General features: G+C 36.2%; 1 protein-coding gene across 1 annotated transcript in view; it reads left to right on the forward strand.

Moving 5' to 3' along the window:
- Window positions 1-16,221, forward strand: part of LOC121421764 (mucin-like protein) — a 50,369-nt gene that overhangs the window by 2,205 nt on the left and 31,943 nt on the right. Inside the window, exons 2-10 of the mRNA XM_041616564.1 lie at window positions 842-964; window positions 1,836-1,958; window positions 3,798-3,920; window positions 4,709-4,845; window positions 6,143-6,316; window positions 9,530-9,715; window positions 10,720-10,944; window positions 14,109-14,340; window positions 14,904-15,107. Of these exons, the coding sequence (XP_041472498.1) occupies window positions 842-964; window positions 1,836-1,958; window positions 3,798-3,920; window positions 4,709-4,845; window positions 6,143-6,316; window positions 9,530-9,715; window positions 10,720-10,944; window positions 14,109-14,340; window positions 14,904-15,107 (1,527 nt within the window). The remainder of the gene's footprint in view (window positions 1-841; window positions 965-1,835; window positions 1,959-3,797; window positions 3,921-4,708; window positions 4,846-6,142; window positions 6,317-9,529; window positions 9,716-10,719; window positions 10,945-14,108; window positions 14,341-14,903; window positions 15,108-16,221) is intronic.

Here is a 16,221-nt window from a genome sequence, read left to right on the forward strand (position 1 = left end):
CGACTACTGCTAATACTTATTCGTCTTCTTCTACTAATAGTACTACTACTACTTTAAGTACTACTACTACTACTACTACTACTACTACTACTACTTAGTCTTCTTCTACTACTACTACTACTACTACTGCTACTACAGTTTTCAAATCCCGTGTAATTCATCATTTCTTCAGTACAGAATATATCTAAAGAAAAAAGTACTGTCATGGTAAGGGCATTATTGTCAACTATTGTCGTAATTGTAACCATTTCACTATAGATCTCATGGTTATTAATATTTGTAGTAATTAACATTATTAGTATTATTATATCATCATTAAAATCATCCGATTTTTAATATGTATTTTTTTGTCGTTTGGGAATCATAACTTCTACTACGAGTATATAGTACTATAAATTATACTACATGTACTTAAGTTCTTCATCTCTTCTACTACTACTACTTCTAATATTGCTATTACTACCACTACTACTTTTACTTTATACTACTACTACCAGTACTATTGTACTCTTACTATTGCTACTACTACTTTAATCCTGCTATTGTATTTCTCGTGCTACTGCTGCTGCTGCTGCTGCTACTACTAATAATAATATTACTACTACTTCTACGACTACTACTACTACTTTTACTCCTGCTATTGTATTTGTATTTCTCCTGCTACTGCTGCTGCTGCTGCTACTACTACCACTACATGTACTACTGCTAGTAGTACTACTTCTTCGACTGCTACATTTACTCTCTCTATTCTTCTTCTCATGATGCTGCTATTTTCACTTATGCAACTACTACTACTACTACTTCTACCTTCACTCTGTATTTTTTTCAATGATGGATTTAGGTTCTAGTGAATGTGCATTGTGGAGCGATGAATGTGACGTCAATGCACGATGTGAAGACAGCACTTTTAGCTACGAGTGTATTTGCAATGACGGATATGAAGGCAGCGGAACAATCTGTTCTGGTAAATACATTTGTTACTGATATCTTTTCATTCTACTTGTCATCCGTGAGTTTCGCCCCGCGACGTACGACTGCTTCAAGAACACAGTAAATGTACTGAACTTGTATGTCAAATGAAAATTAACAGTTGCGAGTTATTTGTCGGAAATTGGTGAACCCGAAGAGCAATTTCTTACTAAATTTCGGAACTGACAACAAAATCTCTTTGTGTATTTTTGTCAAGGATTAAACTGCTGTTATTGTTAAAAAATTTTTGACGAAGTTTTGACAAAGAGTTATTGGATGTTATTTGTCATGGCGGACTTTTGAAAATACATTTTCTAGGTTCTTGAATACGTCTTTCATCCTGAAGCGAAAACTCCGAGTTGATATGATCATGAAGTTGACAACATGAACCGTAATCATCATAACAATAATTAACTATCTTAAATTATCATTATCATGATGATTATTTGATTTAACATTAATAATGATGAAAACGATGAAAATTACCGTTGATGACATTGGCCAGTGAAGGCCGTATACTTCAAGCCACTGTGTTTACGGCTAACGCCGGCGTTTAATGATTACTATTTTACAACTATATATTTTGTGTTGTATATGTTTAATTGATGTACGGAAATAATCAATCACTCCATGTTTATGTACAATAATTGATAATAATAAACATAACAGAAGAACGACATTAGAATGGTCTAATAACAATAATACGTACAGTGTATAATGATGAGATAATCATTATATTTCATTTTATTAATAATGCCCAAAGATTGTAATTATAATTATAACAATACTACACATGGATAGTATTTTTTTGTTGTTGTTTTATGGGCGATTACTCAGACAATCATACATTATTACAATGAATTCAGATATCAACGAATGTACAGCGGGCACCCATGACTGTGATGAAAACGCCCAATGTGTGAACAACATAGGAAATTATACGTGTGTATGCCTAGCTGGATTTACAGGCAATGGATTTTCCTGCGTTGGTAAGAACGATTCTATTGTATTTCTTCCCAAATAATATGCCCTTAACATGGTAGCCTTGATAATGTGAAAAAACTATATCAATAGTCATAAGGTTCAATTTACCCAGGGTAGTCACTCCAGTTAAGCAACTGCTCTACCAGTGATCCCTGCATAACCTAATGAACAAATCAGGCTTAAATCAAGAGTGTCTGAAAAATTATCGCCAACTATCAAACTTGTCCTTTAAAGGTAAACTACTGGAAAGAGTTGTTTTCTCAGAGTTAACATCTTATTTACAAGAGAAAGAGGGTTGGTTTTACCCATGTCAATCCCAGTTCACGCCTGGTCATAGTGCAAAGACCTTTAAACTTAATGCTTTCTTTCGACGAATGGGTAATAGTAACATTACGGCTCTTTCTTATGTTTGATATGAGTTTAGCATTTTTCTAATTGAAAGGTTTAACTCAAGGGGACTTCATATCCTATCTATCAGAATGATCTCAACATGATAGAATCGGTAGTTCTATCTCAGGTTTAACTACTATTGATGTACCCCAGGGCTCTATAGGAGGTCCACTGCTCTGTTCCCTCTATATGCAACCAATCACCAAGATATTTCTGAAACATGGCATAAATCCCATCGTTATGTCGATGACATACAACTCTATTTGTCATTTCGACCTACAATGTCGTCACCGACCTCAGCTATCACAAAACTTGAAACATGCCTTCAATACCTTGAAACATGGCTTGTATCGAATCGCCTGAAACTGAATTATGATAAACCAGAATTGCCAATACTTTGATCAACGTTTATGCCTAGAAAAATTGACTCATGTCACTTTTATTTTAATTTTTGATTTTTTTTAAACTCTTGTATCACTCCGTCCAAAACAGCCCGTAATCTTGGGGTTATATTTGATGAGGAAATGTCTTTTCGAAATCATATCCCTCAAGTCCTATGCTATTAGGATAAAGGTTATATTAACCGTTGATGCTGATGAAATCGATGTTATTATAACAGTATTAATCATTACTATACTCCTACAGCATTACTATGGGTTGAATAGATCTTTTTATTGCGTTTGTATTCGAAAATAATATTTACGCCTTTTCTGATTATTTTATTCAAATGGGCATGAGAAAAAATATCAGGTGATAATGATGATGATTATGAAAATTGGTGATATAATAATGATATATATTATATAGATAGCCAAGAGCGATAGCCAAGCGCGATTGGTTCCATAGCGCGTCACGTGATATGATCGAAATCAATGTATTTTCCCTGCCGGTCCACCTTTGATGAATATATGAATATATTTTGTTATGCGTATGTCGCCCTCTTGTGGATTATATGTTACTATGCATTATCAACCTGCCTTGGGTCCTGCACCTGGACTGGACTCGAACTTAGATTTAGATCTTGGGCTAGGCCTAAACAAAGATGATTTGATTAGGAAGGGGTCATTCACTGCTTTAGACTAACGTTACATAGATATTTATACATGTAGATCAAGATCTAACGTTAGATCTATACCAGTTCAATCACCGTGGATATCATAAACAACAGGTTGCACGCATCGTTTGGCCTAACTTTATCTTCATCATTAGAGGCTATCTAATATTATATTGAATGATGGGATGTGTAAAAAAAAATCTTTGGAGGTGATCATATCAAATACAACCCCTCGGGAAAGTACAAATCCGGCGGTCCGAAGAATGTTTATATTACACACCCCATCAGTCAATATCTGTATAATATTTCACTGATTATGTTTTATGTGCTAGTGGTACTATATACATGTACGACAAACCATAATGAATATTATTATCATGATTATCACTAATTCAATCAGATATCAACGAATGTACATCAGGCCTCCATGGCTGTGATGTAAAAGCCCAGTGTGTGAACAGCATAGGAAGTTATACGTGTGTATGCCAAGATGGATATACTGGCAATGGATTTTCTTGCAATGGTGATTATATTTCTCATTTACAATATTAATAATTATACTTGCCATATATACATGTAGCGCTTAACAAAGCAACGTTTGATCTGAAATGGAATGTAAAAAAGAAAATCGAGAAAGTTCTTTGTGTAAAGATATTTACATTCTTATACTAAAGTCTGTCTTCGAAACAGATTCACACAATCCCTTGGGTCATTAAGTCTCCATTTTGCCAATTCCCATAACAAGTTTTTTCTGTTTAACACCTTTTCCCTGGCTTTATCATGAAAAATTCTGACCAAAATAAACGCCCCATCCCTTTCCGTTGATAGAAAACATATTTTGAATGCCATTTGTTGCTGCTACCATACCGGGAACCAACATTCAGTTGTTACAGTAACAATAATGTATTCAAAATGAATGTAACAAATCAATGTCCAACAAATACAACGCTGCTTTCGTATTCATATCGGAGAATATAGAGCAAATAATCCCTTTTTGTCGTTAGTTCTCCTCAATTATTGGCCAATGGATGAACCATCTTTCGTGTAACCTCAGATTCGTTTTGGGAAGCTATAGTTACATCTGAATCTCTTCTGAAATGATATAATATAAAACAAATAATCCTCTTTTGTTTTCAGTAGATAGCACAAACAGTAAATTTCTTGACGATCGGTGTGTCAATTTACACGCTTTCTTTCCTAATATTCACTTTGGGAAAATATAGCTACAGCTAACTATCGTCTCAGAAATGGTAGTTGTTTCATCACTTGCATCTGCTAATTATTTGTTTTATTCTTTGATTTACTGTCTAGAGCGTATTTACATCGAATATGGCTCCGGGCCTGACCGGTCACTAGGATATGTTCAATACAGCTTTCTAGCGTGGTTTACTGTAAGACTAGATACAGGGTTTCCTATCAGCAATGGTCAACTATACACCTATATAACAGTGAGTATTATATTACGTGCAAGAATATTGCTACATCTGAATTTCTTCGGAAATGATAGAAATAAAACAAATAGTTATTGCATAACAGTGTGCTGGTACCACATTTCAGTCCAGTCGCTTGAATCTCGGTCTCGAGAGGGGGAGAGGGTAGAGATTGTGGCGTTCTCATACGACGATGCTATCCGGGTTAAAAACTGGGTCTTGTGTCCCACATCCCGTTCGGGTAAAAACTGAAATAGACCGGAATATGTTCCCATGTAACTATATCTAGGTTAGATAAGACCTTATTACTGGTCATTCTTTTATACACAGAACGAGGTTTAGCACAAACAGATCCTAAGCTTATCTAAGAGTGTGGCTACCCCTATGGCGTGGCGCTTGAGGAATACAACCCTTAGTGGAACTAACGGGTAAAATGCATGATAGATAACCCAACCGCAATTCCTCCATCCATCTCTAAATACTAGACCTTGTACGATGATAATAATAATGCAAATAATAATGTGACTTGCAAAGCTGCGCCAAATCCATTCTGTAGAGTGCTCAACTGGACGCATAAAGAGCTATTAAAGAGTTAAATAATAAAAACAAGTTTAAAGAATATTTTTGAAAATTTAGACAGAGGGAGAGAAGGCTATTCCACAAAGTGGGGCATGCAAAAGCAAATGTTCTCCCCCCCTCCAGTTTTTGAAACTTTTGGAATAACAAGGAAGCCAAAAGTGGATGAGCGCAAAGACCTGCTTGATCTGTAGTAATCGATAAATGAAAGACTGTATTGTGGGTCTGATCCAAGAATACTATGAAAAGCAAGCAACAAAATCTTAAAGATAATCCGATTTTTTATAAGGAGCCAAGATGGGAGTGATATGAGGGCGTTTACTAGACAAAGTGACAATGCGAGCTGCTGCATTCTGAATCTTCTGAAGCTTATATAACTGAGCCTGCGGTAAATTAAACAAAATGATATTACAAAAATCAAGGCATGTACTCTTTTTTCGGTTGCGGACTTAAAATATTTCCGGATAAGTAGGTTGCGAAGATTATACCGAACTAATTTGCAGATATATGAAATTTTGGAAGACATTGTTATATGTGAATCAAAAGTAACTCCAAGGTTACGGCAAGTCTGAGACAAATTAATTGTGTGGTCAGAAAAGGAAATGAATTGGCATCAATTTTGTTGAGCTGCATTCAAGAGCCAAACATAAGAAGTTCAAGTAAAGCACTTTCCCTTCAGTGAAATTTAGATACGAAAAAAATGACGGTCTTATTCTTCTGATTCATCTCATTATTACAGTTTACATCAACGGGCATGATTCATTTCTCGAAGTACTATCCACATAGCTATAACCTGTTCAAGTACATCAATCCGTCGTTATATTACTTTTATGATATCTACTTCGATCCATCTATTGCGGTATTCGGTGCACCGGTCGACCTTAACCTTGGTAATCCAAAGATCTATTATGAGGTAAGTTATTCAGGTACATCTTTCGAACTACAATTAACGTAGCTAAAGACTGTTTAAGTACATTAACGTCAGTCTTTCGTTCTTAAAGACCAAGTTGCATATAGCCATTGATCCTCACGCATCAACACGGCAATGCCGGCATGATCCGGGGAGGCCCGGGAACGTTTTGCCCCTGATTAAGCGTCGACGAGCGTTGATGACGGCACACAAGGCATCTTCACAAGGATCTACACGGACTATGCCGACAGAGTACGTCGTCTACACTGATCATCCGGTCGTCAACTTGGACTAACATGTCAGCTACACGGACCAACACGTCAGCAAATACGGACCAATACGTCAGCTACACGGACCAACACGTCAGCTACACGGACTATCCCGGATAGCCTATCTACCCGACAGTCCACGGATTTTTACTGTCAAAAACTGCCGTGTTGGCCTCCCGGACGTTCAAGGACCTGTTACACGGACCGACATGGACCTTCAAGAATGTCCAAGGCGCCAACACGGATCTCTCCCCGGACCACCCCGGATCAGATCCGGGATGGTCCGGGGTGGTTCGGGGTCTATATCTGACTGGGGCTTAAGCATTTTTGTATTTACCAGTAGCCATTTCTGTGCACCGTCGACCTTTACCGCGGTAATAAAAGTACCTGCTATCAGGAAGGTTATTCAGATCGGCCTGCATCTTTCGAAATACTATACACACACATATAACCTCGACATCACCAGTTATTCGTATGTTCAAATAGTAATAGTAAGGCTCAGTAGCAAATCAGAGTAGGTTTCGTTTACACATTACCTAATGGCAAAGTCACCATGGTAGAAAGTTGTTAACATTTTTTTTGTAATTTCTGGTAATGATGCAATTTTAATTTATGCAAAAAATATAGAATTGGGTATCAGTCTTGTGCTAATAATATTTTTGCTAAAGATTTTTTTATTGATAAACATAACCATGCTAATCACTGGTTCATTGAAAACGGGACTGATACAATGAGCGTCAATTATCTCCCCCAATGTTTTGATATATGAAAAAGCCTTAATAAAAAAGTACCCAATTTCACATGCATATTTTTCCGTGTCCATTTCTGTCTCGCCAGCGTAGTAGAGCCGCGAGACTATAAGCCCAGCCTTTTCGACGGCGGCGACGTCAAGTCTTAACAGAATGTTAAGTTTTGTTAAGTTTTTGAAATGACAACATAACTGAGAAAGTATATGGACCTAGTTCATGAAACTTGGATATGAGGTCAATCAAATATTAACATCCTGCCCAAGTTTCATGGTCACGTGATTAAGGTCAAAATTTGCTTAGGGTCAATGAACTTTGACCATGTTTGCGGAATCAATATCAAAATCTTAGGTCAAGGTCAAGTTTTTAAAATGTCATCATAACTTAAAAAGTGTATTGACCTAGTCCATGTTACTTGGCCATAAGGGCAATTAACCAATATATATAAATACATATATATGTATATGCATATATATATATATATATATAGTTTCAGGTCACATGACCAAGGTCAAAGGTCATTTTGGGGAAAAAATAGACTGGCCATGTTGGGGGTATTTGTGGAATTACCATTATAACTTTGAAAGTTTATGGATCTGGTTAAAAAAACATAAACATAAGAGTAATGAGGTACATGTAACAGTGAACATTCTGTGCGAGTTTCACGTCATATGATCAAGGTCAAAGGTCATGTAAGGTCATTGAACTTTGGCCATGTTGGGAGTATTTGTTGAATTACCTTCATAACTCTGAAAGTGTATTAATGTAGTTCATAAATTTTGGATACAAGAGTGATCGAATATCGCCGAACATCCTGTATGAGTTTCAGCTCACATGGCCAAAGTCAAAGGTCATGTAAGGTCAATGAACTTCGGTCATGTTGGATGAAATCGTTTAATTGCCGTTACAACTTTGATAGTTTATGAATAAAGTTTATGAATGTATACATGAGGGTTATTACGTAATTTGACAAGTTTTAGGTTACATGATCAAGGTCAAATGTCAATGAACGTGGTATTGTATCATATGAATCGTGTTTTTGTGAATAATTACTTTATAGTAATATTCAAAGTCAGCACTGCTGCTATATTGAATCGCGTTATGCAGGCAATACTGCCAGGGGCGCTCCATTTGTTCTGATTTATTGTTTCCTTATTTTATGGTTTGTTATTTCCCCAAAATGGTACAGAATTTGATAATATATATTGGAGTTTGATTGAAAATGAATCAAGAAATTCCATGACAGAAGTCGGGTGAAATAAAGTCAATAACCCGGAGCGAGTTCATTTAAATGCTTCTCGGCTCAGATAGATCCTTGGTCTATTATTGTGTCGCATAAATGTCAGGTCTACCCTTTAATCATAATAATAATAATGCATAACATTAATAAGGCGCTTAATACTGTTGTTTCTAAACGCACTGTGTTCTGTTAATGGTTTGTACTTGGGTTAAAAAAGTGGTAGGGGAAAATGACACAGCTAATACAACTATACTAATAATAACAAAGCTGTCCTGCCGAGTTACTACGGGAGTCACCACAAACAGAAACAGAATAATGAAAAAAAAAATAAAACCTCCAATTGACCGACCCACAACTGTGAATCCTCTATTAAACAGGTAGGTTTTGAGTAGGGTTTTGAATTGATTCACAGGCTTGGCATTAAGAATGTAAGATGGTAGCTTATTCCAAAGGGAAGGGGAAGTTGAAGAAAAAGCGCGGTCACCATATTTTGTAGAGGTTGGAGGTACAGGAGTTAAGTGCATTGTAGACGATGAACAAAGAGGTCTTGAGGAGGTACTAGAGCGTAAGGAAATGAGATCTGTAAAATATTTTGGGGCTTGGCCATTGAGAAATTTGTAGGTGAGAAGGAGAACTTTGAAGGAAATACGGTGATGTATGGGGAGCCAATGAAGAGAACGCAGAATCCGTTCAAAGCAAATAATTCGTTCGATCTGAAGTGCTTTCGATCCGGAAGTGAACTGAAGTCAAAGAAGACTACTGTAGTATTTTGTCATACTATGGGTGGGATTCTTCTTTTATTTTTAACTTCGTGCAAATTTGATGTATAATTAATTAGCATAAGTAGTGAGTATTATTATTTCCTACCATTATTGCGATCATTTCATTACTATTAATATCATTATCATTGTTTTTTTTTCTTATTGTTAATGTTATTATTACAATTCCAATCGTATGGTAGGTATACGACATCAACAGGGGGTACGGAAACTCAGCTGCTCTTCTCGCAGCGGTACAACAAAGACTCTATGCATCTCTGTCACTTCCGGCAGGGTTGGAGTCATTCCAGTTTATCAATGGAATCAACTTCATCTGCAAGATTACGTGGGAAAATGTGCAACCTCAGGGATCGATGGCAGGACAGGAGGTAAAATGGAAATATATTTTTTTTTATTTCCACAGGGCCATTTTCAGGACCATCAATGACTCTGAGTTGATCCAGAGGTATAATGCAATGCTTTGTTTAATAGGCAATCACATTATTCAAAAGAATTGCGTTATGTTTGGAGCCCTCTTAAACTCCTATTCCGCCCCAACGCTCCTCCCTGTTCTTCAAAAGTTGGGCTTTATTCTGCTCCTGATGAATCATTCCCAGCTTCTGTAGAATATTAACCCTAAGAGGACCGGGCTATTTGAGATTTATTGATTGACCCCCCCCCCTTCCGATCTCGGCCGCTGTTTGCACGATAGCGCCGAAATTTGGCACGCACTTTCTATCTCACATAAACTACAGACCACTTTAAAAACAATTTGAAAATAATTATTTTTATTTATTATAAATAAGATATGCAAATTTATCAAAGAAACACATTTGCATAGTCAGCACCCAATTTTATTTTTTTTTCAGATGTCATATTCTTAATCTAATTCAAATTTTTCCACCAAGAAAAAAAATGCAAAAGTCAATTTTTGTCTATTTGTATTTCCTTGTTTTATTTTTGTATGTATTTCTTTGATTTTTTATCTTTTGTTTTTCATTGTTCCATTGTTTCTCAATGGAAATTATGAGAGTCCCTTTAAAAACTAAATTGAACCCTAACGTATTTAAGCAGACCCGTCAGAATGAAAAATAGTCAGCCGATATGAATTTCATCTCCCATAGAATTTAGTATCAAAAGTTGAGCGAGATTTTACATTAAAAAATCCTTGAATTTTGCGGCGCTATCTTTTTGAGTTTTAGAAATATCGCGCCAAACGTTGAGAAGGTGGAGTGGGGCGTTAGGGTAATTAAATATTTTTGACTGATTACTGAGATCTCATGCTTTTGCAAGAATTTAATCTGATTTAATACAGCTAAACTTGGTCTATCAACGGCAACCACATTCCCCCCCCCCCAATTGATTGCAAATCCGTTTCTTACAACACCCTTAGACTGTAACCTACCAAGCTGTTCTCTTCACTGACGGAAGAAGAAGTGGTGTTCTGACAATGTACCAGGGAGGCAGTTTCAACTGGAATCCACTCTCTAAGTCAGTACCGGCTAAAATTGGTTTCAGCACCAAGCATAATTGGTATAACGTCTTTGAAGGAAACTTTCTTTCTGTACTGTATGAAAGCTATCGCCCTGATCAAAGAATTGGCAACACTGGTCTTATGGTAAAGTATAGGTTCCTATATTTTCTTATATTTTAGTGTACCGTCTACAGAAATCCGTCAACTGCAACATCCATCTTTCATCTTAATACAAAATGTTTTCCAGATATGATGTATACTCTTACATCCATTCATCGAGTAGTGTGTGTGTGTCCTTCTTAATTAAAAAAAATGAAGTTAAAGATAAAATATCTTTAAGTAGTTGGGGATCTGTTTCGATCTAGACTTTCGAATGTTAAAAGTGCCTAAGTACTGGCAGAGATCTTAACAGTCTCATTTTATTTCACCACACGTCTCACGATTTGTCTGCGATCCGATTTTTGATAAAACGTAATGCAATTTGATTTTAATATCGAATCATGGAATATCTTAGTGTGTAATGCTCTAAATCATCGTACGAATACATTATTAGGTTCAAATCAGTGACTATGAAATGATCATTATTAGATTAAAAGTGAATTTAGTATCCAGTTGTAACGACGCCATATCAATCATGCTATTGGCTACGATTAGAAACTAATTTGGGCTTATCATGCAAATTGGCTACATTAGTATTTTCTAGGTTATTTTGAATCTCAACTAGAAAGATATTTTTCATTCACATATTCAGAAAATTAGCAAAATGCGATTTGTTCCAAAATCGGATTGTGGACCAGACCTGAGGTGTATGGTGGCCTTAGCAATTGTATTGATATCACAAAATCAAATATCAAATTCATTAACCCTCCCCCTGAATGATCTTATAAACAAAATAGAAATTTATCTCAAAATCTTTTTAAGTCCATTTGAATCCCTTTGAGTGTGGTTTATGACGACATTACGATTATAAATGAAGTGAAATATATTTCCCAGAATAGTTATATATAAATAAAAGGCAACATGGAGGCCGCTACAGGCCAAGATCCTTATTGAAACTTCACAGCAACAACTGTGGTGTTAACCGGTGTACATAGAGGAACACTCCAATTATTTTACACCGGTGTTAAATTGGTGGTGTTAGTTTTACACCTATAGGTGTTATTACAACATCTTTGGTTGTTACATTTACACTCTTTGGTGTTATGTTCAATCTTTAGGGTGTAATTTTTTTCACCTCAGGGTGTGGTCCTCTGTTAACACCAATGGGTATCAGTTTTAACACCACAGCTTTTACAGTGAGTAAACATTCTAGAAATATTCCATACGAAAAAGCGCCAAAATTACATGTACACCCCATTCCCATTGCAAAAATCGAGAACTTATGTCACACAAAGTTACGCACAACTTTATGCACAACGGGAATATGTTCTTTGACCCTTAATTTACAGTGTTAAAAACAAAGGTGGATATCATGAATCTCATATAACACTAAAAGGTTATAATAAGTAGTAGGCCTAATAACATTTTTAAATGTATTGAAATTTGCGTTCAGATGCTGATTAACAACAAGAATATAAAAAAAATGGTCATGAATTTATGGACCCCAAATACATATTCGCGTATAGGCCTATAAAGTTGTAATGTATCTCGTGCTAGCTTTATCATCTGATCGATCATACCTCGTAATATTTTGAAAGGATGTTAGTCTAAACTAGAAAACATTCCACAAATTGCTTGTTAATGACCAATATTTAAATGATTAATGACATTTCGTTTTCACGATAACATCACGGTCCGATAGTAAGATCGCGCGGCTATATTTATTAATGCAGTATCAATAACATTGTGTCAATTACGTAACTAATGCGATAATGTCAAGAATAGTTTACACTGTCATCACGATTTTTTGTGCAAGGGGTGCAAAGTATTCATATTGGCAAAGGTCAAATAATGATGTTTAGGGGGAAATTCATGGAAAATGTTTAAAAAATCGCACTTATTTTTACCTCAGCATTTTCTGTTCACTAAAAATTGAAAATAGTGTAGTGATGGTGGTATTACTAGTTGTAGTAGTAGTCGTAGTAATAGTAGTAGTAGTTGTAGTATTAGTAGTGGTAGTAGTATATCAGTAGTAGTAGTAGTAGTAGTAGTAGTAATAGTAGTAGTATAGTAGAAGTAGTAGAAATGGTGATAGCAGTAGTAGCAGAAGTCGTAGTAGTGGTAGTAGTAGCAGTAGTAGTAGTAGTAGTAGTAGTAGTGGTAGTAGTAGTAGTAGTAGCAGTAGAAGTAGAAGTAGGCACCGGCGGATCCCCATTGAGAAGCAAAATTGGAATTTGAGATGGAAAAATGCCATTGTATACTGGAGTGTGCTCGCACCCACTGTTTCTTTTTTCTTTTTTTTTTGCTTGTCAATTTTTTTCGAGGACGAAATATCATTAATTTTGGTTAAAAACATTTTTTAAAATTTCCTTTTCTTTTTTTTTTTTTACTTTTCCTCGGAAAAAAGTGCCCCGCCCCTTGGAAAATCCCGAATCCACCCCTTGTAGTAGGTCTAGTAGTAGTAAACAGAAGAAGCAGGGGGAGTAGTGGTAGTAGTACCTGTGTTAACAGGCAATAGTTGTGAGTGATAACATGACTAAAATACTATCCCTAGTCAGCAAGGTCAGATTCATCCGTTGGTATATAACCATAGCTGTTCCTAAATCTGCAAATCTGCATGGGGGTCATATTGGAATTGGTTTTCCCTGGTTATCCGAGGATGCACTTCTGTACCCATATTTAAAGATAAACAGAATCCAATGAAATTACCACCAAAGTGTGCGTATGTACAGATAAAATAATATGTGCCAAATAGTTCTGGATGAAAATGCAAAATTGCTGAGAAATTAACAAAATAAACAAGGAATTTAATTAAATGTCGTGTCCCACATATGCTTTTCTGTGTTAGATATCATCAGAATTATCGATTTGGAGTTAATCTTTCACGATTTTACAAATATTAGTTTACATTAATGTACCAGATCTAGATGTATGATAATAGTTTGATAATTAACCTTGATTTAAAAGACCTCATGAAATAAATGTTTGCTGCAACTACTGTATTTTTCCCTTTAAACATTCATTTAATGCTTCATATTTTAATGACACTTGGGCCTACTCCTTTAGTTTAATTATCACTGCGTAACATTTATTCATTCCTCTCTTACCTTCTCTCCCTCTTGTATTCCGTCTTACATTCTGCAGAGTGAATTTAAGGCATCATAAATTGAATATAATTGATATTATCAGTATTATTTATTAATGTACAGGGCAGAGATATCTACCGTCTTGATGTGAACCCCGATTGGTACATCAACCCACGCCGATACTGTCAAGATTGGTACAGCGATGATCTGAGCAGGGTATCCTTTGCACCGTGGGCAGAGCCATGCCCCTGTACTCGCTGGCAGGCCCGAATTGATAGAAGGTTTACTCGTTGCAACTTCCCTTTTTATGGATATGGCAGCGGTTACGTCTATGGACTCCCTAATTATTATTTAGGTGAGCAGTATATTTTTCTTTCTGTTTCTTGTAATGAAGACATTCCTTTATTATATTATAAGTGGGTCTTTTCATATTCCTTCTTGTAAGAAATCTCTTCCTCAGACTTGAGAGATATCGTGTACGATTCTACCGGAACATCCTGGACGATCATGTCGTTAGTAGACGCAGCAGAAGCGCAGTTTTGCTGCATTTAACGACATCCCTATTCTAATCTTAGCCCTTGAACTCGACCTTTACCATATGCAAATTCAAAATCTCAACCCTGTTAAAGTGAAAATGGACCGGATGCTAAACTACTTTAGAACATGGCTTATTTTAATCAAATGCCATCAAGCTCACGGTTTTATTGATTGGCCTCATGCCCCCTCACTTTAAGTACAATGCTCCCATTTGATTTTCTCCCAGGTGTTGTCCTATATAGAAAAATCAGCTTTTCCTCAAAATATATAACTAAATGTGTTAGCCTGGATGACAAAGTGCAATACCACAGTTTTAATGAGATACTAATAACGTTATGAGTCGATCATTTCTATTTTGTCATAATTATGTCCTATTAACAGACAGTATAGGGACTACCTGTTACCAGCCTCGAAGGCCCAGATTTTTTATTGGAGGTGGATACAGATGTACCTATGAATTTTCTGCTTTGATCAGGGGCTATAGAGGCCTTTGGCGGTCCAGCCACTACCAAGCAGTCATGCCACCGAACGCTAGATTCTTCTCATTCTTCTATTTCTCCCTTAGTTACTATTATGCATGGATAGGTGAGTTTGCATGTACAGCTTGGGCGAAGCCACATCATAAATGTGCGCCGTTGAACAAGGAGTTTTGGCTCTGCGACCTCCGAAGATTTAAGAACAGAGAAGATGTACTATGAAATGCTTTTGGCGATAAAGAACATTCAAGAAGGCTTTGTCGAAATTTGGTGAATAAAAACAGCAGTTTAGTCCTTGACTCTGGACAGGCGATATATTTGTAATTTTTCATCAGCTCCAAAGCTTAACCCTAATTCTCCCGGGGGGGGGGGGGGCCATAATGCCCCCCCCCTCAACAATTTTCGCGATATATCTGCTGCGCGAAATTTTTTCACCTCGCAGCTCACTGACTTTTTACATTCAAGTCTCGCGCAAATTTTGAGACCAAAGTTGTGAAGCCCGGGTACGCGGTTAAGACATCAAGCAACATTATGCAAGTGCATGTCAGACCCAAAATTGCTCATAAACGTGGTTTCATGTACAAATCCAATGTAAATTGCGTATTTAGCCAAAATTCATAAATGTATCATTATTTCTACTTTTACTGATTAAACTTAATTAATTTTGCCTTGTTTATGATCAGAATTATGTCTGGAACAATTTCCATTGAAAAAACAATAAAAAACAAAAAGTAAAAAACATGGAAATACTTAAGAAATTCATAAAACAATAAAATACATAAGAAATTTATTTCCCAACCAAAGTTTTTTTGAATTACGATTGTTAAGAATGCTACAAAGAAAATTTTTACCAAAAATTAGCATTCTAGAAGCTTTATTTAGTGAATAAGAGCAAAAAGTATGATTTATGCATAAATTAGCAAAATTAATTCATATAAAAAAAAAATCTCATTATTTTGGAAAATTTTACCGTACAGCCTTGTAGATTACATCGCACACTACCAGTGTGCAAATTTTTGCGTCGCTCGCGCGATCGGCGGCCGAGATCTTAAGGGGGGGGGGCATAATGCCCCCCCCCCCGGGAATGACAAGAATCAAAATACCCCGGGAGATTTAGGGTTAAGACAAAAATGCTGTTCAGCTTCACAATTTTTGTTTTCTTTCATAGAAAGATTTCATTTAAAATCAAACACGAAAGCAATTCAATTTACAGAAAAATCATG

This window comes from Lytechinus variegatus, chromosome 9, assembly GCF_018143015.1.
Source record: "Lytechinus variegatus isolate NC3 chromosome 9, Lvar_3.0, whole genome shotgun sequence".
Lineage (NCBI taxonomy): Eukaryota > Metazoa > Echinodermata > Echinoidea > Temnopleuroida > Toxopneustidae > Lytechinus > Lytechinus variegatus.